This window comes from Molothrus ater, chromosome 16 (genome assembly GCF_012460135.2).
Source record: "Molothrus ater isolate BHLD 08-10-18 breed brown headed cowbird chromosome 16, BPBGC_Mater_1.1, whole genome shotgun sequence".
In the NCBI taxonomy this organism is placed as follows: domain Eukaryota; kingdom Metazoa; phylum Chordata; class Aves; order Passeriformes; family Icteridae; genus Molothrus; species Molothrus ater.
Window position 1 is genome coordinate 3,501,477 of NC_050493.2, and position 25,820 is coordinate 3,527,296.

At 53.0% G+C, this 25,820-nt stretch overlaps 1 protein-coding gene across 1 annotated transcript; it reads left to right on the forward strand.

Annotated features, from left to right (window-relative positions):
- Positions 1-2,765: 2,765 nt before the first annotated feature.
- MMD2 (monocyte to macrophage differentiation associated 2) lies at positions 2,766-25,655 on the forward strand. The gene is made up of 7 exons (XM_036392457.2): positions 2,766-3,160; positions 20,177-20,258; positions 20,895-21,055; positions 21,134-21,208; positions 21,468-21,569; positions 21,864-21,933; positions 22,397-25,655. Exons 1-7 carry the CDS (start codon positions 3,114-3,116, stop codon positions 22,601-22,603), a joined length of 744 nt encoding a protein of 247 aa, XP_036248350.1. The 5' UTR covers positions 2,766-3,113; the 3' UTR covers positions 22,604-25,655.
- Positions 25,656-25,820: the final 165 nt, after the last annotated feature.

A 25,820-nucleotide genomic window follows, 5' to 3' on the forward strand; every position in this document is an offset into this window, starting at 1 on the left:
TATGAACCACCAGGTGCTGGGTTTGTGCCTCTGGGACCATCTGGCTCCAGAGGGTTCACAAGTGGAGCACTGTGGAGTGATGGAGCCTCCCCCTCATCAGCCTGTGAGGCTAAAGGACCTCCAGCTGCTGGCACAGAGACCCCTCCAAATGGCCCAAACCCAAGTGCCCCAGCTCCCTGCTGCCCTGTGCCCACCCTGCTGTGTCCACCAGAGCCAGTCCTGTCCCCCACAGTCACCTCTGCCTCTGCTACCCCTGCTGCCAGCACATCCACATGTCCTGTAGCTCTTCCTACCCATCCAGAGCTTCTTTTCTCCTGGGGAGACTTCCCCTGCTGATGGCAGATTTTAATCTCAAGTTGTCTCTTTTTGTACCTGTTGGCTCTGGCAGTTCCATGTGCAGGAAAAGGTCCCTCCCTGGGGAAATGGGATCCCAGCGTGTGCTGCCAGGAGAGCCCAGAGCTGCCATCCCTGCAGGTGTGGGTGCTCACACTGTCCCCCCAACCCTTCCTCAGGGGACAGTGCACAGAGGTGTCTCCAGATGTGGGAATCCTGCAGGGAATCACAGAATATCCTGAGATGGAACACACACAAGGATCAGAGCCCAGCTCCTGGCCCTGCACAGACGCCCCAACAATCCCACCCTGTGCCTGGGAGCGTTGTCCAAACCCTCCTGGAGCTCTGGCAGCCTTGGGGCTGGGACCATTCCCTGGGGAGTCTATTCAGTGCCTGACCACCCTCTGGGGGAAGAATTTTTTCCTACTATCCAAACTAAACTTCCCCAGACAGCTCCAGCTGTTCCCTTGGGTCCTGTGACTGGTCACCAGTGAGAAGAGGTCAGAATGAAGGAAGAAAACATCCCTGGGCTTCATGAGCCATTCCTCATCTAAAGGAAAACTCTGCAAACTCCACCCTGCTTTGGTGACATTAAAAAAAACCCCAACTATATTCAGGGCACCCCAGAGTATTGGAATTTCTCCTTACAATTACTCAGATCTTTGCAAGGTGGGGAGTGCACCAGGGATGGGAGGGGAAAGAAAAACAAGCTGGGCTCGTGGGCAGAGTTGAGGGGAGCTGCTGTGCAGGGAGGGGACATATCCCAGTGGGGTACAGGTGCTGTGAGCATGGACACCTCCCCACCCCAGCTTGGAGCAGCCCCTGTGATTCCCTGTCTGCCAGGTTTGGAGGCATTGCTGGGGCTGGAGCCATTCCCCAGCACGATGCTCCAGGCTTTGGTTGCCATAACAACTGGATTCAGGCTTCAAAAATAGTAACTTATTTTTCATTCAATTTGCCTTTTGCCCTCTGAGATGGATCTATTTTGGGATGGATGGTTTGCTTCAGGTGTCCCTTGCCAGCACCCTCAGCTGTGGGCTGGGGGCTTTGGGGATGGGGCTTATTTTGGTAAATGTGATTTATCATCCTTTCTCCTTCCTCTTTCTTCAGGCCCAGAGAACAGGTACAGCAGGGCACAAGAACCATGACATAGGCTCTGCCAGAGCTCATCATCTGGGGAAGGAATTTGAAAAAACCCTTCCTGGCTAAGTGGCAGAGCGTGGGAGAGGTTTTCAGAGATGATCTCACTCTGCATCTCAGCTTGGACCTGCCACTCTCAGCCAGGCCTTGGCTGTCCCAGATATCCTTCTGAAAATGGGGTTTATTTACTGCCTCTGCACCTCCTGGATCCTGCCTGGTCCCCACTGGTGTCTTCCATCCACAGTGGGAATCGTGCAGGAAGGCTGAACCTGCTGCTGGATCCTGGGGTGCTTCTGGTGTGCTTGGGGGACACCCCACAATGCAGCTGCACCTGCAGCACCCCCTGAGGGATTGAGCTGCTGTTGGAAGGGCTTGCAGAGGGTGCCAGGATTAATCCATGCTTTGAATGAAGGGATTCCTTCCTTTTGGTCTGCTTTGGCTTTTGGAAGAGCTGTGTGTGCCCCATTTCCCATGGAAGTGGCCATACAAGCACAGTCCTTCTCTCCAGGATGTCCTCAGCTGCCCCACTGCCACAGCTCCAGAAGGAGAGGTGCTGTTGGGGTGACCAAGGCTCTCCAGATGTTGCTGACCTCTCCTTTCTTGTCCCTCAGCTGCTGGCCTGAGGCTGCCTGCAGTCCCTGTGTGAAGGATGACCCCCATGGGCCCCCAGACAAGCCCCCATCACCTTTTGTATCCCCCCTCTGAGCTGCCCAACCTCAGACGTTCCTCAGGATGTCACCTCCTGTAGGAGCCTGCTTGAGTGATGTAGAGGAGGGAGGGGTGAAGGCTTTACCATGGAGATGGGCTGATTTTGTGGTCCTTAATCCTTGCCTTGCTGTCGTGCTGCTTTATCCCCCTTCTCCCCAGCAGGGAGGGGTGGCGGGGTGCTGGAGCTGTGCCCTCTCCCAGGGGCACCACGCAGTGATGGTGGCAGAGCCACCCACCCCAGCCTCTGGAAAATAATGGGGAAAAAAAATCGTTAAAACCTAATAAATAAAAACAAAGCCAAACAAACCAGCTCCTTGGGGATGGCGCTGCCCCCGGGGTGGGCAGAGATGCCTCGGGGACGCTCGGGGGAGACCCAGCCGGGAGGAGCAGAACCGGGGGGAGCGGGTGGGTACCGGGGGGAGCGTCTGACTGCCGGCACTCGGCGCTCTCCCCCTCCCCGATGCTTTAATCACATTTTCAATTCAAATCTGCTGCTATTTGATCCCCCGGGGGTGGCAGCGGGGAGGGTGGGGGATATTTTTAGCTGTGCTTAAAGCTGCCGGGGGGCGGAGGGAGATCGCGCAGGTTGCTGTGGCCGGGAAGAGTTGGAAGGGATTCCCCCCCACACCCCCCTTTCTTTTTTCCCTCCTCCTCCTCCTCCTCCTCCTCCTCGTTGCACATCTGAGGGCGGCAGCGGGGCTGGCTCCCCCCTCCCGGAGGTCGCCTTTGTTTTGCCCGTGTCGCTTCTCCCGAGCGGCCGAGGGGGCGGGAGGGGGCCGGGGCCGGGCTGGGCTGTGCCGTGCCGGGCTGGGCTGGGCTGTGCCGGCCGCCCCTTCTCCCGGTCGGCAGCCGGAGCTCGCCGAGCTGGTGCCGTTCCCCCGGGCCGGGGCTGAGCAGCCGCCGCTGCCCGGGACCCCCATGGCACCGCCGCGATGTTCGTGTCCCGGCTCCTGGATTTCCAGAAGACGCGCTACGCCAGGTAAATCCATCGGTGCGGCGGTCCCCGACCCCCGGTGCTCCCGGACAGCTCCCCGAGCCCTCCCCGGGCACGGCTCGGCGGGGCTGGAGCCCGAAAGGATCTTGGAAAGCTGCTGAGTGCCTCAGAGCACAGGGCAGGTGCGGGCTGGGCTTTCGGCTACCTGCTTTTTTACATCCCTAAAGGATTCTCGGCATCCTTGGGAGCCTTTCGCTGGCTCCAACTTCACCGCGGCTCTCCCGCGGCAGGATCAGGATCCTGCCTTCCCGAGGGAACAGAGCCTAACGCTGGCTCCAAACCCCCATGGAGGGAGCGATGCGATCCAGGGTCCCTCTGCACCCCGGTGAAACCCCCTCGGGACGGCTCTGCCAGCCTGGACCCGCAGGCTCAACAGGGTCCCCATGGGATGGCACGGGCGGTGGATCCTTCTCTCCCTCCATGAAATCCCCAGGGTGCTTTTCCAGCAGCAGCCGGGAGTTGTTTGGAGAGCTCAGGTGTAGCAGGAAACCTCCCGGTGTTACCTGTGCGGGGGGGAAACCTGAGGATTGCTGAGCACAGGGTCAGAGGGCGCTTGGCCACACGCGCGGCTGCGGGATCAGGTGTGGCCTTTGTCAGGGAGCTGGCAGGTGACGCGGGGACAACACCTGCCCGGGATGAGGCAGGTGGCACCGGGTGCTGCACAGGTGGGGACAGCGGCTGCTGGGGGTGCTCAGCCCCGCACCGAGAACAGGCTTTGCTCCCAGCTCCCTGGGGCTGTGGTGGGGATGTTTTTCTGCCTGTGTAGGGTCCCTCGGGCTGGCACAGCCCCTGAGGGCACTGAGCTCTGTGCTGCCACTTCCAGACTTTCCGTGGTCCTGTTAGGGGTAGATACCAGAGAGAAAGTTGTGTGAAAAGAAGCGGTGATGGTGTTTCTTGCTTGCTCCAGGCAGGATAATCTCTGAGGGATGTTTGTCTGAGCTGGGTAAGGACAGGAGACCATCCTCCGACCTCCTCCAGCCATCAGCTCCTTTCCTTACAGGTATCCTGTGGGGAAAACCCATGCTTGCATCTCCAAAACCCTGCCTGAAATGTGGCCCCTTGCTCAAAGACCCTTTTGAGGCTGTGGCTGCCTCCTGATAACCTTTGCTTGCTGAAGAGGCAGGAGGCACCCAGCAGATCTGCACAATGTGCCTGGTACAAAACCCTGTGAAAAATGGAGAATTCAAGACTTTCACACCCCCACCTTTCACTCCCCCACCCTGCTGGCATGCAAAGGACAGAGCTGGGGGAAATGGAGCTGAGCAGAGCTCTGTACCCCCAGAGCAGGAGGAAAACCATACCTTTACCCCATGGCAGGGGTGCAGAGGCTCTTTGGGAACTGGGCAGCAGATCAGGGGCTGCCCCACTGACATCAACTCCCCTCAGCAGAGCCCATCTGCCAACCTGTTGCTTGATTTATCCTTTATCTGCTGCCTGCTCCAGCCTTGTGGTGGTCCTTTCTGGAGACAGCTTGTTCAGTGGGATGAGGCATTACAGGGATGGTGCCCACACGCAGGGCAGGGGCTCTGGGGCACAGGGAGGGGCAGATCCACAGGGAATCCTCCAGCTCTCACTGTGTGCCAGGGCTGGGTGGGGAGCAGCAGGAGACGGGAGCTCCCTTGGCTTTCACCCCAAGAAAGTCCCCAGCACGTGATGCTAACCCGGGGCTTCCTGTATCATCACAGAGATCCTCTTAGCCCAGTGCTCAAAAATAACAGTGGGATAATCCTTGTCCCCCCTCCCTCTGTGTACACCAGCTCTGCTCTCCATGGAAATGCTCTGCTGGGGCATGTCCCAAAAGAAACCCTAAAGCTGCTCCTTCCTTTGTGCCTGGGATGCTCTTTCAGGGAGCTTTGAGGTGGGAATTGGGGTGAGCAGAAGCCAGGGGACTCATGGTGGCACATATCCTTCAAGGCAGCAGAATCAAATCCTGTGCTCAGTTTTCACTACAGGAAAGGTGTTGGGGTGCTGGAGCAGGTCCAGAGAAGGATAATGGAGCACAAGTCTGATAAGGAGCAGCTGAGGGAGCTCAGCATGGAGAAAAGAAGGCTTGGGGGGACCTTCTTAGTGACCACAACTCCCTGACAGGAGGGTGCAGCCAGGTGGGGTTCAGGCTCTGCTCCCAGGGAACAAGGGACAGGATAAGACAAAATGGGCTCAAACTGCACTAGGGGAAGTTTAGATTGGATATTAGGAAAGATTAAACCAGGCTGCCTAGGGAAGTGGCTGAATCACCATTCCTGGAAGTTGTCAAAACCACATGGGGATGTGGCACCTGGGGAAGTGGTTTAGGGGTGAACATGGCACTGCTGGGCTCATGGTCAGACTCCATCTTAAAGGTCTTGTCCAACCTTAACAATTCTGTGATTCCATCTTGCAACATCTTTTCAGAGAATGTGGCCTTGCTTATGGTGTTCCTTGAAAAAAAACCCCAAAAATATCAAAGTTTTCCTTGTGGAGGAAAAGCCTGAAACAGGCTTCATTTTTCATGTCATTTTATCTAATTTTGAGCCAGGACCAAGAAAGGAGGAACTTGGCCATTGATACACCCAGCAAAATGAATAAATGAAACACAGTGTGGTGATGAAAGACCTGTTGTGTGAGAACAAAGAGATGAAAAGCCGTGATCAATGTGGGAACGTTCTGTGAACTGCCAGGAGAAAACTCAGGGCTGGAGGGACACCAGGCTGTCTCCAAATCCCTCCTGGCTGGGCTTTGGAGATGCAGAGCTGGGGCAGAGGGGAAGGAAGCAAAGGGAGGAGCTGCCACCGTGGTGGTGCAGGGTGCAGGCGATGCCATTTGAGGTTATAAATGACAAACTCGGTGGTTTCTGCTCTGCTCTGGGGCCCGGGAGGCTCTTTCATCACTGACACCGTGGGGAAATGGAGTTTCAAAGCTCGGTTGCTGCAAGGCTTTCCCTGTCACTCACAGCCCTGACAGGCAATATCCATCTCCTGCCCCACGGGCCGGGTTTAACCGCGACACCAGCACAGCACCAAGTGTGAGCAGATGTGATTCCTCCTGCTTTATCCAACCACCACAGGGTTATTCCTCCCTCCCAGCTCACCAAAACGGTGCTGGGTTCCTCCCAGACCAGCACATCAGACCAAGCTGCATCTTTATCACTGGGCTCATTGGTCAGGTTACACTGACCTGGTAACCAAACCCTCCTTGACCCTCACCACCAGCTTTGACCCTCTTTTGGCCCAATTTTAACTCAAACATGGTCTGGTCCTTCCTGCCCACGTAGCTGCCATGGGGCTGAGTAGTTAGTTCCCTGAATGCTTCCCAGATCTTGGCCTCTCAGAGCGGTAATTGGAAGGAAATGTGATTAATCAGGGAGCTGCTGTACCCAGCCAGCTTCAGCCTCTCTGGAGCAGCACTGGAGAGGGCTCTGCTGGGAGCTGCAGGGCACTGAATCATCCTCACAGACTGATAGCAGCTCCTTGGGTTTGTCCATGGTAAAGGCTCTAAATCTTACTGTGTTACTGCCCTGCATGGGTAACACAAAGAGAATGGGAAAATCCACATTGATGTCTCAGCCCAGGAGCAGGGGCTCTGTAGGTGCATGGTCCAGGCTTGTCCTCACCTCCCTGTGCCTGCAATGCAGGCATTGCCACCTCCTCACCAGCATGAGGGGATGGAGGTCTGAGCTCTACACTTGCTCAGACCCAAATCCTCTGAATTTGGGGAAAGGCAGGTGGAAAGACCTTCCTTGTTTCTCCCTGCACCTGTAATTCTTAAGCAAAGAGATATTAATCAGCTATTCTGGCACCTCTGGCCAAGACAGGAAGAGGACAACCAGCAGGAATAGGAGAAATAGGAAATGTTGGGGTGCTCAGACTCCAAACACAAGGAAACCAATGCCAGGCTGACAGCCTGGACAGAGCAACCACATTGGGAAGACCTGTTCTCCATTGCTTTGCCATGAAAACATGAGCAGCCCTCTCCTGCTCCCACACACTCCAAGATGCTTTCCAAGAGCTCTGCTTCCCCCACAGCCCATGTGGGATGGAGCAGTGAGAAGGGAAACGCTTTCAGTGTTGATACCACAGCCTGAAGCTCCTCTAGAGGCAGGGGCTGCTCACCTTGCAAGCACCAGCCCCATCAGGACCTGTCAGTCTGTCCCCAGCTGAGCAGACAGATCCCCCCAGATGCAAAAGGCACTGCTCCAAGAGATGGGGAGGCCCTCAAAATCCCTGGGAAAACCAGGATCAGCTGCTATTACCAACCAATTCCATGCTGGTTGCTTTGTGGGGCCAGCTTGGCTCAGATACCCTCTTAAAATGGCACCAGTAGGAGTTACCTCAGGGTGCATAATGGGAGCCAGGTGTTTGGAAGGCAGCAAGCTCTCAGAGCAGCATTTTTGATGGGATGTCCACTCAAACTGCCCTGTTCCAGCCTCTGCAAGGGCTGGGGCATCCAGCAGGACAGGCTCAGGTGGGGACCAGCACACTGAAGATGTGCAGGAGTGGGCAAACCAAGCCCCATGCCTTGTGCTTTTGGGGCAATGACGGTCTCTTGGCTGCCTGGGAAACACATGATCCTTCCCCTCCTTCAGCTGGTGTTGGATATCAGCCTGATGTGATTCTTTGGCACAGTTTGCTGTGTCCAGCTTCATGAGGTAGCAGCCAACACCACCCATGGGAAATTCAAGCCAGTGCCCAGCCCTGCAGGTCAGTGACTGTGAGAAATGGGGCTCTGCCAGGGCTGGCCTCCCCTCCTCCTCCTCCTCCTCCTCCTCCTCCTCCTCCCTTCCCACACCCCCAGCTCCACAGTGAGACAAAGCCATGCCAACAAGTACAACTCCCAAAGAAAAGAAGGGAAAAAAGCACAACTTATTCCAGCCCTTCACTCCTGAGGGGTGCCTGGCTGCAGCTGCACGAGGAGTTCTGTTTAATATCCAGAGATGCTGCTGCCAGGGGCTGGATCTGAGAAAGGCAGAGCAGACATGGCCAAACACACAGATCAGGTCTCTCCAGGTGTGACAAACAGAACATTTTCATGCAGAGGGAGTCCAGAGGGGCTCTCTGTGATAACACTGAACCTCTCATGATAACATGATACCACAGGTGTCATATTCCTGCTGGATGAGTCAGAGACCACTGAGCTGAGCCAAGCAGTGCTGACCTTCAGGAGAATTTGGAGTCAACTCTGTGCTCCTGTTTGAGTTTACAGCCCGGGTTTGCTGCTGCTGAGGAAAGGATTTTGTGCAGAAAGAGATCATCAGGTCAGGGCATGGAGCTGGCTCCTCTCTGTGCTGAGCAGCAGCATTAGACACAGCCCTGCTCTCTGTTGTAAGTAATACTAATGGAAATCTTACTATCTGTCTGCTTGGCTGGTGAAATACATGATTTTCCTTCTCTGCCTTTGCTGTCCAGAGGCATATGCTGAATAATTTACAGATATGATTTGTACTTGAGCAGCATCTGGGAATCCTAAGTGAGAGCCTGGCTGTGTCTCCCAGGCCATGTTGTGGGGAGGTTTTATGAACCTGGGACTGCTCACCTGCCCATGTATTTCACAGTCACAGCCAGGGTTAGAGGCTGGGAAAGCTCCAGCGCTCAAACTATCCAAATCTTGTGCCAGCAGGCACAGGATCCAGTGGTCACACTCACTCCTGGGGCTGCTGCAGTTAAAGAGGCAAAGCCAGCTCAGGATTTATCCCACTGACTCCTTGCTCAAGGCAAGGCAGCAAGGAACATGTACAATGACTTTCCAAACAAGAAATTAATGAATAATAGAGGATTTGCAGTCCTGAAAACAGTCCTTCCAACATTCACCAAACACCTGGGACATCAGAGTCATTTTGTGACTAATCAGCTGTTGTTGGATGTCTCATGAGTACCAAATGAAACAAGAAGTCCCAGCTCAGAAAGTAATTTGGGAAACATTCATCAATCCCATCTGTTGTGAATAAACAAACAGCTCTGCTGTGGTTGCAGGGTCATGAATTACCTTGGAAGAGTTAGAGATACCATCCACATAGAGAGCTGGGGAGAAAAAGAAACATCCCTGCCCACAGGAGGGGGATGTGGACAGTTGGGAATTACTGCTGAGTTTCCACCATCAACCGAGCCTTGCTGGGTGTACATGGGCTCTGGTGGGTGCAGAAATGGTCAATGCCTGGCTTGGAGCATCCCATGGTTGTCCCTGAGTAAAAAAGGAATTTTGGATGCCCTTGGTACTGAGGGGAAGAGCAGCACAGTCCCTCCTGCATCCTCTGGGGGTGTGTCAGGGGTTGCCTCCTCTGTCCCTCCTCAGGGAACACCTGTGCCTGTGGCTCAGAGCCAGGGACAGCACGGACCTGGCTGAGCACGGGGCCCCTCTCTGGGAGCTCCTCTGAGTCAGCAGCAGCCCTTGCTCATGGGTTCTCAGGGTGTGCAGGTTGTGTAGTGCCAGGGCATGGTCCAGAGCCAGCCCAGGGTGCTCAGAGTGCTGGGAATGAGCAAAACTGGGATGGGAGGAATGAGGAGATGGGTGATAATTGGATCTGCTGCCCCTTTTGACTCGCTTTGTGGAAGCAAGGCTTGCACCGGGGGAATCTGTGTGGGTTACTCCAGAAATCTGGTGAACTTACCCATGGAAAGGTGAGGAAATGCTGGCTTAGATAAAAAACCCTTAAATTTCCTGCTCCATGCCCAAGCTGCCAGCTCCTTGTGCTAGGAAGTGTGACAAAAAGAAAACCCTGGGTTGTCCTGCTCTGCTCCATCAGCCTTGCTGCCCCTCTCCCATGGGATGGGAGTCAAAGGAGGGGCCCAAGGCCAGGCCTGGCCCAGGAGCTGCTTCCAACCCAGCTTTGCAAAGCAGCAGAGCCATATGTGAGTGTGGGAGCAGGCAGGCTCTGAGGAATGGGCATGGAAGGGAGGCTCCAGCCCCCAGCAGGTGCCACCCGTGCCCGTGTGGGTGGCACTGCAGATGGCACTGCTGGGCAGTGCCAGCCTTGGTGTTTCTGCTTCCCAGTGGCAAACATTCCCACGTCAATGGGTAGGAAGGAAAAGCAGGGTTTAACAAGTGCTCCTGGGCTGGATAAAGCAGTAAATTCTGGGGGATCTCGTGGGCTCCAGGTGGGCCATGGGGGTTTCCTGCTGGTTCTGCACCTTGTGGGCCCTGTGGTGGTGAGCTGGACACAAGCAGCAGCCAGGCCCCAAGCCAGCACACGCTGCTCCCCAGGACTCAGCTGAGTCCTGGGGAGCAAACCACACAGCAGCTCAAGGGATTGAAGCCTCTTACCAGGGATGCAGCTGGAGCCTGAGCAGATCCCAGATCAGAGGCAGGGCCCCTGCCAAGCCCCAGCTTAGGGGATGCCACCACAGCAGCTCCCACGTGAGCCCCAGGACCAAGCCTGACATCTGTGCTGGGTGTGCAGCCTCAGGGCTGTCAGAGCAAACCCAGGCCAGGCCCTGAGGAGTGAGAGAGTGAGATCTGCCCTGCAGGGACACATCTGCTCCATCACTGACACCTCAGGCATCACAACACTTATTCTACCAAGGGACAGCCCCAGCAGGACTTCCCTCCACTGCTGATCAACATCCAGCAAATCCTTCCTCTCTGACCACAACCAGGATCTTCCTCTGTTGCTTTAAAAGCAGCTGTGACATCCAGGCACAAGAGGAAGGAGAAATGCTCTTCCTTTGCAGCCAGATCCCCAGAACTGCCCAGCAGGGAACAGAGCTTGGAGGAGCCCCAGCTCCTTGGGCAGGAGGGTGGATGTGCAGCAAACCCATCTCCACAGGCTTTAGGCCAACTCCTGAGCAAGCCCAGCCCTTTTATAATCCATCTGCAGGTGAAACCTGTAGATGTGAGCTGCACTGGGGAAATTTGTATTACCTGGGATGACCTTGGACCTGCTGACTGCTCCTTTGTCCCCACAGTGCACAGACACACAGACACATGCACAGCCTGATTTATGGCAGGCCTGGGGAGGGCAGGTGTTGGAGCAGCTCTTTCCAAGGGCAGAGGCCCAGCTCACAGCTCCCCATCCACGTCATTGGGGTGATTTTACACCCTCCTCACATTATCCACCACTGGCTTGCCTAAAGGATGTCAAAATTATTATCCTCACTTGGAGAGAGGGGAAAGGGGAGTGAGAAGGACATGAAGAGATGTGGCAGAGGGCAGCCAGGGAGTTGTGTCAAAGGCAGGGCTAAATCCCATCTATGCCAAATTGCAGCCTGGCTTGGGCCTCTTTTGAGGCCTTTCCCCTCATGTGTGCAGGGGACAGCTTTCCTGAAAGTGTCCCATGGCTCTGCTTGTGTGAGTGTGTGGTGACCATGGAGTGACTGATTCAGGTTCTCTTGGTGCCCTCAGGAGAGCTCAGAGTCCCACATGAGCCCTCCTGAGGAATAATTTAACTCTATCCCTTTCTTCCCTTCTTCCCACCCTGGTGAAACAAGAGCCCGGCAGATCTGCACGATTTTGGAGGCTGGAATTTTGTTGGTGGATAAAAGTCTTTTAAAAACTCAGTAAGAACCCCTAAAGCCATATTAAAAAAAAAAAAAAAAAACCCAGCCCAAGAGAGTGGGAGAAAGAGCAGGAGAAAGGAGCAGGCCTGGGAAGGCAGCTCTGCACTCTGCCCAGGGACAAGGGGCTCATTGTTTCCCTGGCCAGAGCCTGCTGTACTGGCCCTTTTCAGGCTCCCTCCCTGGGAAAGGGGCCAGGGGAAAGCAGGCACAAGTAGGGCAGGCAAAAACCCTGGGATTGCAGTGAATAACCCCTGGGCAGACCCTCAGCAGCCCCCCCTCTTCATACAGCAGTTGTAGGGGTGTGCCAGGAGCAGCACCAGGAGGAGAAGGTGCCCAGGAACCCTTTGGTTCCCTGCTTCCCAGACAGCATCCCTGGGAGTGAACATGATCCTGACCCTGCTCCTGCTCTGTCTTTGAACTTCTCTGTGTCTTGGATTTGCCATCCTGAAGCACCTGCTGAGTGCAAATCCAAAAATTCTTGGATTTGCACTGGGAGCACCCAGTGGTGTGTGAGCACCTGCTGGTGGCTTCCTGCACCCAACAATCACAAGTGCTGCTTCCAAGTGTATCCATCTGTCTGTCCAGCTTGGAGCTGTGCTTTGGGGCTGGTTCTACACACTGTCTGCGGGCTGGGAATGCTGCAGAGCTCCCCATGCCCTGCATTCATGCCAGTGTACACAGGGATGGCACAAGCTGGTCCATAAAATCCTGGAGGAGGAGGAGAGGAAATGACCTCTGCACCCCTGGGAAATAAGGTGCAGCCAGGGACTTATCCTGCCTTGCCAGGAGATGTGCCAACACCAGCTGCTCCCATTTCTGCAGAGGGAGGTGACTGTGGAGTGACTGATTCAGGTTCTCTTGGTGCCCTCAAGAGAGCTCAGAGTCCCACATGAGCCCTCCCGAGGAAAAATTTCACTATATCCCTTTCTTACCTTCTTCCCACCCTATGAAATGCAATTCCCCTTTGCTATGCAAAGCAAGAGCATAGAGGACCACAGAAATGTGCCCAATTAACCCCAAAACACAGTGCAGGTGCCAAAAGTGGGGCTCAGGCTGACCCCCCAGGTCCCACTTCCCCGATGCTCCATTTCCCACCATCCATAGGATGATGCTTACTAGAAAGCAGGAAAATAAGAGCAACCTCTCCCCAGCTCAAAAAAACCCAAAAAGGTTCTTCCTCAAGGCTGTTGTCCCTCTGGGAAAAGCAGGAGTTTGTGGTGCCCCTCACCACACTGTTCTGGGCTTCAGGAACATAAATGCTCTCCAACCTTGTTACATGGACATGGCTTGGGTGGTCCTTCCCAGCTTCTCTACCCCTGTGGCAGAGCTAGGGAGGATATTTACACCCCAGGAAAACCTTCCCAAAGGGTCTGGGAGTCCCCCAGCCCTGGGGAGGGGGCTGTGGAATTGGATCTGTTTTGCTGTTGTGATCAGCACCAGCCAGAGCAGAGGGAAGATGGAGCAGGCTTTGTTAAAATCAATAAATTGGAGGAAAAGGCCTTGAATGTGTTTCCTCAGCAACTGTGACATCAGTGTCTGTCTGTCCATCCATCCTCTGTGTCCCATCACAGAATCCTGTGTTTGAATGGAATTTATGCATCATGTATGAAGTGTATGACTATGCAACAGGCTATTGCTTTTAAGGATCAATCCTTTGTTAATGTGGGTTCTTTTTTGGGCTCGTGCTGCCCAGAAAAAGGTACCCGGACGTCCATAACTCTTTGTTTTTGTTATCTCATATTGTCCTAATACAAATTGTCCAATTTATTATTACTCTAATTGTATTACTAATTTTATAACCATTTATAGCCATTATTTTTATTATTTTTATAACCATTTATAACCATTATTTATAACCATTTTATTTTTATAACCATTTTTATTACATTCTATTAAAAATTTTAAAAACAAGTGATTGCCGTTTTCACAGCAGTCTGTTAGTTTAAAATTATCAAAAGATTTTTGTGAGTTTTCTAATTTTGGCATTAATGCTGGCGATTTTTCAGGGTTTAGTGTCCCCTTTTGGGTCGAGAAATCTGTCCCAAACACTGGGGGTACTCTGGGGGTGTTTGGTGACAGTTCTTTTTCGAAATTCTTTTGTGTTGGGATCAAAGGGACAGCTTTACGACAGTTTTACGACAGTCGCGCTTTACGGCAGTTTTACGTCAGCCGCGCTTTACGGCACCTTTTACGACAGTCGCGCTTTACGGCACATTTTACGACAGTCGCGCTTCACGGCACCTTTTACGACAGTTTTACGACAGTCGCGCTTTACGGCAGTTTTACGACAGTCGCGCTTTACGGCACCTTTTACGACAGTCGCGCTTTACGGCAGTTTTACGACAGTCGCGCTTTACGGCACCTTTTACGACAGTCGCGCTTTACGGCAGTTTTACGACAGTCGCGCTTTACGGCACCTTTTACGACAGTCGCGATTTACGGCACCTTTTACGACAGTCGCGCTTTACGGCACTTTTTACGACAGTCGCGCTTTACGGCACCTTTTACGACAGTCGCGCTTTACGGCAGTTTTACGACAGTCGCGCTTTACGGCAGTTTTACGACAGTCGCGCTTTACGGCACCTTTTACGACAGTCGCGCTTTACGGCACCTTTTACGACAGTCGCGCTTTACGGCAGTTTTACGACAGTCGCGCTTTACGGCACCTTTTACGACAGTCGCGCTTTACGGCAGTTTTACGACAGTCGCGCTTTACGGCACCTTTTACGACAGTCGCGCTTTACGGCACCTTTTACGACAGTCGCGCTTTACGGCACCTTTTACGACAGTCGCGCTTTACGGCAGTTTTACGACAGTCGCGCTTTACGGCACCTTTTACGACAGTCGCGCTTTACGGCAGTTTTACGACAGTCGCGCTTTACGGCAGTTTTACGACAGTCGCGCTTTACGGCACCTTTTACGACAGTCGCGCTTTACGGCACCTTTTACGACAGTCGCGCTTTACGGCAGTTTTACGACAGTCGCGCTTTACGGCACCTTTTACGACAGTCGCGCTTTACGGCACCTTTTACGACAGTCGCGCTTTACGGCACCTTTTACGACAGTCGCGCTTTACGGCAGTTTTACGACAGTCGCGCTTTACGGCACCTTTTACGACAGTCGCGCTTTACGGCAGTTTTACGACAGTCGCGCTTTACGGCACCTTTTACGACAGTCGCGCTTTACGGCAGTTTTACGACAGTCGCGCTTTACGGCACCTTTTACGACAGTCGCGCTTTACGGCAGTTTTACGACAGTCGCGCTTTACGGCACCTTTTACGACAGTCGCGCTTTACGGCAGTTTTACGACAGTCGCGCTTTACGGCAGTTTTACGACAGTCGCGCTTTACGGCAGTTTTACGACAGTCGCGCTTTACGGCACCTTTTACGACAGTCGCGCTTTACGGCAGTTTTACGACAGTCGCGCTTTACGGCACCTTTTACGACAGTCGCGCTTTACGGCAGTTTTACGACAGTCGCGCTTTACGGCACCTTTTACGACAGTCGCGATTTACGGCACCTTTTACGACAGTCGCGCTTTACGGCACTTTTTACGACAGTCGCGCTTTACGGCACCTTTTACGACAGTCGCGCTTTACGGCAGTTTTACGACAGTCGCGCTTTACGGCAGTTTTACGACAGTCGCGCTTTACGGCACCTTTTACGACAGTCGCGCTTTACGGCACCTTTTACGACAGTCGCGCTTTACGGCAGTTTTACGACAGTCGCGCTTTACGGCACCTTTTACGACAGTCGCGCTTTACGGCAGTTTTACGACAGTCGCGCTTTACGGCACCTTTTACGACAGTCGCGCTTTACGGCACCTTTTACGACAGTCGCGCTTTACGGCACCTTTTACGACAGTCGCGCTTTACGGCAGTTTTACGACAGTCGCGCTTTACGGCACCTTTTACGACAGTCGCGCTTTACGGCAGTTTTACGACAGTCGCGCTTTACGGCACCTTTTACGACAGTCGCGCTTTACGGCACCTTTTACGACAGTCGCGCTTTACGGCAGTTTTACGACAGTCGCGCTTTACGGCAGTTTTACGACAGTCGCGCTTTACGGCACCTTTTACGACAGTCGCGCTTTACGGCAGTTTTACGACAGTCGCGCTTTACGGCAGTTTTACGACAGTCGCGCTTTACGGCACCTTTTACGACAGTCGCGCTTTACGGCAGTTTTACGACAGTCGCGCTTTACGGCACCTTTTACGACAGTCGCGCTTTACGGCACCTTTTACGACAGTCGCGCTTTACGGCACCTTTTACGACAGTCGCGCTTTACGGCAGTTTTACGACAGTCGCGCTTTACGGCACCTTTTACGACAGTCGCGCTTTACGGCACCTTTTACGACAGTCGCGCTTTACGGCACCTTTTACGACAGTCGCGCTTTACGGCAGTTTTACGACAGTCGCGCTTTACGGCACCTTTTACGACAGTCGCGCTTTACGGCAGTTTTACGACAGTCGCGCTTTACGGCACCTTTTACGACAGTCGCGCTTTACGGCAGTTTTACGACAGTCGCGCTTTACGGCAGTTTTACGACAGTCGCGCTTTACGGCAGTTTTACGACAGTCGCGCTTTACGGCACCTTTTACGACAGTCGCGCTTTACGGCAGTTTTACGACAGTCGCGCTTTACGGCACCTTTTACGACAGTCGCGCTTTACGGCAGTTTTACGACAGTCGCGCTTTACGGCACCTTTTACGACAGTCGCGATTTACGGCACCTTTTACGACAGTCGCGCTTTACGGCACTTTTTACGACAGTCGCGCTTTACGGCACCTTTTACGACAGTCGCGCTTTACGGCAGTTTTACGACAGTCGCGCTTTACGGCAGTTTTACGACAGTCGCGCTTTACGGCACCTTTTACGACAGTCGCGCTTTACGGCACCTTTTACGACAGTCGCGCTTTACGGCAGTTTTACGACAGTCGCGCTTTACGGCACCTTTTACGACAGTCGCGCTTTACGGCAGTTTTACGACAGTCGCGCTTTACGGCACCTTTTACGACAGTCGCGCTTTACGGCACCTTTTACGACAGTCGCGCTTTACGGCAGTTTTACGACAGTCGCGCTTTACGGCACCTTTTACGACAGTCGCGCTTTACGGCAGTTTTACGACAGTCGCGCTTTACGGCAGTTTTACGACAGTCGCGCTTTACGGCACCTTTTACGACAGTCGCGCTTTACGGCACCTTTTACGACAGTCGCGCTTTACGGCAGTTTTACGACAGTCGCGCTTTACGGCACCTTTTACGACAGTCGCGCTTTACGGCACCTTTTACGACAGTCGCGCTTTACGGCAGTTTTACGACAGTCGCGCTTTACGGCACCTTTTACGACAGTCGCGCTTTACGGCAGTTTTACGACAGTCGCGCTTTACGGCACCTTTTACGACAGTCGCGCTTTACGGCAGTTTTACGACAGTCGCGCTTTACGGCACCTTTTACGACAGTCGCGCTTTACGGCAGTTTTACGACAGTCGCGCTTTACGGCACCTTTTACGACAGTCGCGCTTTACGGCAGTTTTACGACAGTCGCGCTTTACGGCACCTTTTACGACAGTCGCGCTTTACGGCAGTTTTACGACAGTCGCGCTTTACGGCACCTTTTACGACAGTCGCGCTTTACGGCAGTTTTACGACAGTCGCGCTTTACGGCACCTTTTACGACAGTCGCGCTTTACGGCAGTTTTACGACAGTCGCGCTTTACGGCACCTTTTACGACAGTCGCGCTTTACGGCACCTTTTACGACAGTCGCGCTTTACGGCAGTTTTACGACAGTCGCGCTTTACGGCACCTTTTACGACAGTCGCGCTTTACGGCAGTTTTACGACAGTCGCGCTTTACGGCAGTTTTACGACAGTCGCGCTTTACGGCACCTTTTACGACAGTCGCGCTTTACGGCACCTTTTACGACAGTCGCGCTTTACGGCAGTTTTACGACAGTCGCGCTTTACGGCACCTTTTACGACAGTCGCGCTTTACGGCACCTTTTACGACAGTCGCGCTTTACGGCAGTTTTACGACAGTCGCGCTTTACGGCACCTTTTACGACAGTCGCGCTTTACGGCAGTTTTACGACAGTCGCGCTTTACGGCACCTTTTACGACAGTCGCGCTTTACGGCAGTTTTACGACAGTCGCGCTTTACGGCACCTTTTACGACAGTCGCGCTTTACGGCAGTTTTACGACAGTCGCGCTTTACGGCACCTTTTACGACAGTCGCGCTTTACGGCAGTTTTACGACAGTCGCGCTTTACGGCACCTTTTACGACAGTCGCGCTTTACGGCAGTTTTACGACAGTCGCGCTTTACGGCAGTTTTACGACAGTCGCGCTTTACGGCACCTTTTACGACAGTCGCGCTTTACGGCACCTTTTACGACAGTCGCGCTTTACGGCACCTTTTACGACAGTCGCGCTTTACGGCAGTTTTACGACAGTCGCGCTTTACGGCAGTTTTACGACAGTCGCGCTTTACGGCACCTTTTACGACAGTCGCGCTTTACGGCACCTTTTACGACAGTCGCGCTTTACGGCACCTTTTACGACAGTCGCGCTTTACGGCACCTTTTACGACAGTCGCGCTTTACGGCACCTTTTACGACAGTCGCGCTTTACGGCAGTTTTACGACAGTCGCGCTTTACGGCACCTTTTACGACAGTCGCGCTTTACGGCACCTTTTACGACAGTCGCGCTTTACGGCACCTTTACGACAGTCGCGCTTTACGGCAGTTTTACGACAGTCGCGCTTTACGGCACCTTTTACGACAGTCGCGCTTTACGGCAGTTTTACGACAGTCGCGCTTTACGGCAGTTTTACGACAGTCGCGCTTTACGGCACCTTTTACGACAGTCGCGCTTTACGGCAGTTTTACGACAGTCGCGCTTTACGGCAGTTTTACGACAGTCGCGCTTTACGGCACCTTTTACGACAGTCGCGCTTTACGGCACCTTTTACGACAGTCGCGCTTTACGGCACCTTTTACGACAGTCGCGCTTTACGGCAGTTTTACGACAGTCGCGCTTTACGGCAGTTTTACGACAGTCGCGCTTTACGGCACCTTTTACGACAGTCGCGCTTTACGGCACCTTTTACGACAGTCGCGCTTTACGGCACCTTTTACGACAGTCGCGCTTTACGGCACCTTTTACGACAGTCGCGCTTTACGGCACCTTTTACGACAGTCGCGCTTTACGGCACTTCGTTTTATGGAACTTTTACGGCATTTTACAGCATTAATTTTTTAAAGTTTTTTTTTTTTAATTTTAAAAAAAATTTCTATTTTTAAAGCTTTTTTATTTTATTTTATTTATCAAATGTAAATTAATAAATGTAAATCATATATTTTTAATTAATTTTTAAAGTTATTTTTTATTTAATTTTCATTTTATTTTTCTATTTTTAAAGATTTTTTTTATTTATCAAATGTAAATTAATAAATGTAAATAATATATTTTTAATTAATTTTTTAAAGTTTTTTTTAATTTTTATTTTATTTTTCTATTTTTATAGCTTTTTAATTTTATTTATCAAATGTAAATTAATAAATGTAAATAATATATTTTTAATTAATTTTTTAAAGTTATTTGCATTTAATTTTTATTTTATTTTTCTATTTTTAAAGCTTTTTTATTTCATTTATCAAATGTAAATTAATAAATGTAAATCATATATTTTTACTTAATTTTTTAAAGTTATTTTTTATTTAATTTTCATTTTATTTTTCTATTTTTAAAGCTTTTTATTTTATTTTATTTATCAAATGTAATTTCTTGCCACAGTACGTGATGAGGTTGTTGGGGATTTAAAAGAAAAAACATTACCATGTCTTTGTCAGTCTTCCATGCTCATTTAAGCTGGCCGTTGGTGATTTGTAGTATTTTTTAAAATAAAAACCAAATGCTTTCCCTTTGTAAGTAAGTATGCTATGAAGAGGCCTTCAAAGGAAAGGTGATTAATTACTATCCAACTGTTGCTAAATTCATTGGTTGATGGTCCATATACTGCATTTTTTAATGTTACTGATACCTGATACAGACCATTCCCAAGCCGTTTGATAATTATTTATCAGCCATGTGCCTGCATGGGGAGGGCATCCCTGGTGTCCCTGGGGTGGAGGTGACAGTGCTCTGGGCACAGCCATGTCCCCAGGGATGTGGGGGGACATGTCCCCCAGCTTCTTCCCAGCCCTGCTCAGCCCCATTTACCCCCTGTGAGCCCTGGTGAGCGTCTGACCTCCCCTCTTCCCCCTCCTTCTGGTTCTTAAAAGGGAAAATAAAGGGAAGCAGACAGTGGAGGGGAGCTGGGGACAGGCTCCTGGCAACGCTCATCCATGGCTGAGCAAGACCTGGGCAGCTGGGGACAGCCAGATGGACAGGCTGTGCCCTGGTGTCCCTTCTGCAGGGCAGCTGGAGCAAAGCTGAGCCATGGTAGGGCTGCAGGCCCTGTGCAGATCCCTCCAGAAGGGTTTGGCTCCATCCCTGTCCCCTGAGTGTGTTTCTCTCCCCACTTCTCTCTGCAGGTTCATGAATCACCGTGTCCCATCCAACTGCAGGTACCAGCCCACGGAATACGAGCACGCAGCCAACTGTGCCACCCACGCTGTGAGTCCCTGTCCCTGGGAGAGGGAGGATGGTGCTCATCCCTCTGGGGATCCACTGAGGAACCTCAAGGGACACCCAAAAACATCTTTGTTCAGCTCTGGGGCAGTCACTGCGAGTCTGAGGCAAATGTGCTCGGTGTATTCCTAGGGATTGGGATGTTCTCCCTCCTCTGCCCTGGGAATTTGATTTTCATCTCCCTTGCTCTCCCGCACTGTGGCCCCATGTCCCTGGGGAAGCTGGCTGTGGGCTTGGTGGGGCAGAAGTATTTTCAAAGCTCCCTGAAAATGGATTGTTTCACAGCAAGAGCTGTGACAGGTGCCCATGGGGCTGTCTGTGTAGCAGTGGGAGGGACCTCTCCCCCCACCAGGGTTTCTTTTGGAGCTGACAGTTCCCACTTTGAGTCCTGAGAGATGACTCAGACACAGTCATCCTCCTTGTGCCTTCCTCCTCCTCCTCCCTACCTTCTGGACAAACTATTTTGGAGCTGCACCATGCAGGGAGGGACCCTGCCTGCCCCTTAGGGGTGGTACCTTTGACCAGAAGCTAAAGAAACACCTGAAAGGAGAAGTGGAGGCTCTATTGTAGCTCCTTAATGGAAATGCAGAGAGTCAACAGCAGGTTTGCTTCCCCTTCCAGCTCTGGATCCTGCCAAGCATCCTTGGCAGCTCCATCCTCTATATCCTCTCTGATGACCAGTGGGAAACCATCTCAGCCTGGATCTATGGCTTTGGCTTGTCCAGCCTCTTCATTGTCTCCACCATCTTCCACACCATCTCCTGGAAGAAGAGGCATCTCAGGTACCATCCCTGACTGCTTGGGAAGGGGGGGAGGGTTCAGATGCCCCCAGTGCTGTGACCCATCTGTCTGTCCTGCAGGACCGTGGAGCACTGCCTGCACATGTTTGACAGGATGGTGATCTACTTCTTCATCGCTGCCTCCTACGCTCCCTGGTGAGTTCCTGGGGCCTTCACCTGCCCCCACTAAAGGGGAAAAAAAACCATCCTGGTTCCAACAAAAAGAGTTTCCCTCTCTGGCTTTGCTTCTTCTTGAGATTGTACCTCACCCCTTTCCACAAAACCTTCACATCCTATGGATTCCAACCTCTTGAAGTTACAAGATGCTGTGGTGGGACAGCCCCGGGGGTGAGGGGCTGAGCCCAGCCCAGGGTGCTGCCCTGGACCCACCTCACCACAGCCCTGGGTCTTGCAGGTTGAACCTGCGGGAGTTGGGTCCCTGGGCCTCCCACATGCGCTGGATCATCTGGATCATGGCATCCATCGGCACCGTCTACGTTTTCTTCTTCCATGAGCGGTGAGTGCCTGCACCCCCTGGGCTGGAGGGCGTGTGGGACCCGGGCCAGGAGCAGGGACTGCTGCCATGAGTCCTTCCTCCACGTGGTGGCACCAAATAAAATGCCAAAATCTCCAGATGTCACCCCGGAGTCCCAAGTGTCAGGTCCCAAGCCGGTCTGCACATGAGGACATGGGACCTGCTGTGATGGCACTGCCACCCTTTCCTCTGTAGCACTGCTGTGGAAATGTCAAGCATAAAACTCAGCCTCCCTCTGTCCCTGCTCCAAGCTGCCTCTCTGTCTGTCTGTCACAGGTACAAGCTGGTGGAGCTGGTGTGCTACGTTATCATGGGCTTCTTCCCCGCCTTGGTCATCCTCTCCATGGTAAGGCCCTACTTGGGCTCAGACTGAGGGACAAATCCCTCAGGATTTTCCTCAGGATGGATTTGAAAATTCAGAGCAGTTTGCCTCCTGTGGGCTGGTGCAGTCTCCAGGCTGGGTGAGGAATAAAGCCATCCCTGATATGATGTAGCTCACCTTGGTTCTGCAGGTGCTTTGGCTGCCTGGCAGCACCACGTGCATCTCTCCCAGATCTCCTTCCTGGGCTCTGTGGTTTGAAAATTATAGGATCACAGAATCATAGAATGGTCTGGATTGGAAGGGACCTTAAGGACCATCTAGTTCCATTTCTCCCAGGGCTGCTGGGTCCCTGCTGCCTTGCTGGGGAGGAGGGTGTAGCAGAAGGCAGAGAAGCCCAGAGCTGCAGCTGGATACCACTTCTGGTCTCAGTGGGGTGGTGGGGAGCGGTCAGACTGCCTTGGCCTCACTGAGCATTGCCTGCTCCCAGCCCAACAGGGATGGCCTCCTGGAGCTGGTGGCTGGTGGCTTCTTCTACTGCCTGGGCATGGTGTTCTTCAAGAGCGACGGGCGCATCCCCTTCGCCCATGCCATCTGGCACCTCTTCGTGGCCATGGGAGCTGGCACCCACTACTATGCCATCTGGAGGTACCTGTACCAGCCCGGGGCACTGGACACCAAAACCTCCCCTCGGTAGAAGCCTTAGAGACGTTGTTTGTGCCACCGGGCACGTGGGGGCACAGAGGGCACTGGTGACACAGTGGGCTCACCCCAAACCACCCCCTCGCCCCATGGACAGCAGCTGTTGGTGCCCTTCCTGCACACACAGGAGAGCCTGGAGGTTGATTTTAAATGTTTTTCTTTTTTAAGCTCGGGAACTGTTTGTTTTTTTAGGCAAAAGTTTCAGAACACAGTGACTGACTGGGCTGTGGGCTGACTCACAGTGACCACTCACTGGGAGCTTTGCTCACTCACCTGGTCTTGAGCATCCCACAGGACTGGGAAACTTGGCCCCACATGCCCCAGCTATGACACCCTGGGTTTGGCTCCTGGAGTCCTTAGAGTGTGCCACTGAAGGGACTGGAGGAGTCAGGGTGAGGGGAGAGACCCAGTGATGGAGGGGGATGTGGTGACACCCCTGCACCACCTGGTCTGGCTCCTAAATCTTCCTGAGTCCTGCCAGCATTAACAGCTCCATCCCAAGCCCTTGAGGGGATGGCCCATACTCAACAAGCCTTATAAGAGATTAAAACTGGAATCTCTTCCAGGGCATCCCAGTCCCTGAGCACTGGGAAACCCTTTCTTTAAGCCAATATGAAGTGAACAACTCATCCATACATCCCTGGGATCCCCTGTGGACATTTTCTCCCTGGAGTTCTCGGTTTTCCTCTCCAGCCTGGTGCCAGTGGCAGCCTGAAGCACAGCCCAGCTCCCAAGCCCTGCTGCACGTGTGCCTTCAGCAGGGAGCACAGCTGGGATCCAGCTCCTGGCATCTCCCTGACTGCGGTCAGCCCAGGGCAGTCCCTTTCTCCTGGAGGGAGGGCAGAGAACCTCCTTGGACTGGGATCACGGGGCTACCTGCCTTCTCTGCTCCCATTTTGCTGATGAACCTATTGCTCATCAGATTTAATTCCACTTTTGGAAAGATTTCTGGCATTCCCAGGTTGCTGCAGGGCAGGAATGCATCCACACAAAGCCTGGGTGTGAGCTGTAACGGAGAGGTCCCATTGATGCTCAGTTTTTAGATGTCTAACCATGGCCACACAGTGGGACATGGGACATCCATCCAGCTGCTGGGAGCAGCAGAATGGCAAAACCACACCTGATCCTGCTCCCCAAATGTTGTTGTTCTATTATTTCTAGAGTCCTATATTGTTGTTATCAGATTTCTAAAGTCCATACCTCTTCGGTGTGTTCTAATGGCTGCAGATCTTCACAGACTCCTTCTTCTGCATGCTGTTCTCTCCCAGTTCAGGGCTCCCCCTGACTGGCTTACCCACCCCCTTTTATCCCAGTTATCTTCATTGGTCACAGCTGCAGCCCAATTAAGGACATCACAGCTGCAGCCCATCAAGGACAACTGGGACCTCTGGGGCAAAGCCTCTATACAGATATTCAAATACATTTCCTCTACTGTACCCAAACACCCTGGCAGAGCTGCTGGAGCCAGGAGGGTGTGGTGGTTTGTGCTGGGCTGAGCCTGCACCTTCTCCATCAGCCCCAAAGGAATCAGTTGCCCATCACCTCTTTTTGGCCTTTGATTAATCACAGCTGCAGCCTCTGGCACCATGTGGCAAGCGAAGGAGATTTGTGGCCACCATCCCACATCTCCTGTTTCTCCAGCAGCATTCCAGGGAGCTGAGCAGAGCTTAGGGCCCCCCAGCCTGTGGCACCCCAGGACTGGCTGTCCAGGGCTGTGCCACTGTGCAGCACATCACCAAAGAGGAAGCACCTGGATACTCGCCCCCCTCCTGACGTGGTGCCTGTGCTTGTCAGGCTGGCAAAAATATCTGCTGGGTTTTACTTCCACAGGCAGGAGGTTCCTGTAAAAGGCTCCGGGAGCTGTCCCTGGCACCCCAGCCTGGCGTGGGGCTGCTGGGACTCTGTGCCCAGGGCACCCCAAAGCAGCCTTTGGGCTGGGACTGCCCTGGGGGTGATGGGTGGTCTTAGGGATGGGGGTGAACGAGCTGGTGTGAGCCCAGACTCTGTTGCTGCTGCTCTGCCCAGCCCTGGCCCTGCCACCTGCTGCAGGTGCAGAGGTGGAAAAGGATGAGCTGTGAGTAACCAGCAGCTGATGGAGCATATCCAGGGTTGGAACAGCAGGATGCAGAGATCCCAGAATGGGAGATGCCATATTTTCTGTCTGGCAAGTCATTACCCTTCTCTGTGCCTCAGTTTCCCCATCTGTAAAATGGGGGTGCAGACCCTGACCTACCTCACAGGGCTCGTGTGAGGACCCCGTGAAGCACTTGGAGGGCAGCCAGAGCTGCACAAACCCCTGCTTCACTTTTCCCTGGCTCTGGGGGAGCAGGTTCCCAGAGCCACCCTGGGGCCTGCTGACAGCTTCAGCTCTCCTCGCCCTCTGTCCCCAGATGCCACGGGGAGCCATGCTGGGGTCAGAGCAGGCAAACAGCGCTCCCAGCCCCAGGCCACTGTCCCCTGGCAGGGCTGAGGATGCCCAGGGACCACCACCCTGGGCTTCACCCCAGGGGATTTATCTCAGAAACTCTTTTGCCATTTGTGGTCTTTTGGCCCTAAATCTGTCCCAAGGGCTCCTGAGGCACAGGGAGGTGCCAGAAGGACCTTTCTGAGCCTGCTTCATCTCAGTCTCCTGCTGAAAATCCAGGGCAGGACACCCAGCAGGAGTGGATGGCCGGGCTCTGTTGGGAACAAAGCCACCCTGCCTTCAGCCTGGATTTGCAGAGTGGGCTTCTCTGTAAGTGAGAGGCTCCCCCTTTCCACTTGCTCCTAAATCCTCCCTTGCAAAGCATGGGGAACACAGAGCAAGTTATTGGATTGTCCTCCTGTTTTATACTAATTTTAAATGACTCGTAACATTCAGGATGTTTGTGGAGGAGGGCTCGAGGGATCTTTTTAGCATCTCATGTTTTTCACCATCCATCCTTGTTCAATCAGTATTTTATATTTAACACAGTATTGGGTCAAATACAAACAAATGTAAGGAAGATAACACTAGTGGATGTTGTTTCCTGTGGAGTAGGATCGAAATAAAAACTCAAGATACCTCACTCTTGCCTGCTTGTTAAATCAAAATTAGTTCCCCTGCAGCATCTGGAAATAAACTCATTTTCTGTCTGACTCATCCCACGTGGCTTTGCTCCCTGGTGAGGAGAGGAGCCACTCAAGCAACTGCAGGGATGGCACTGGGGTGCTGAGCACTGACTCACCTTGGT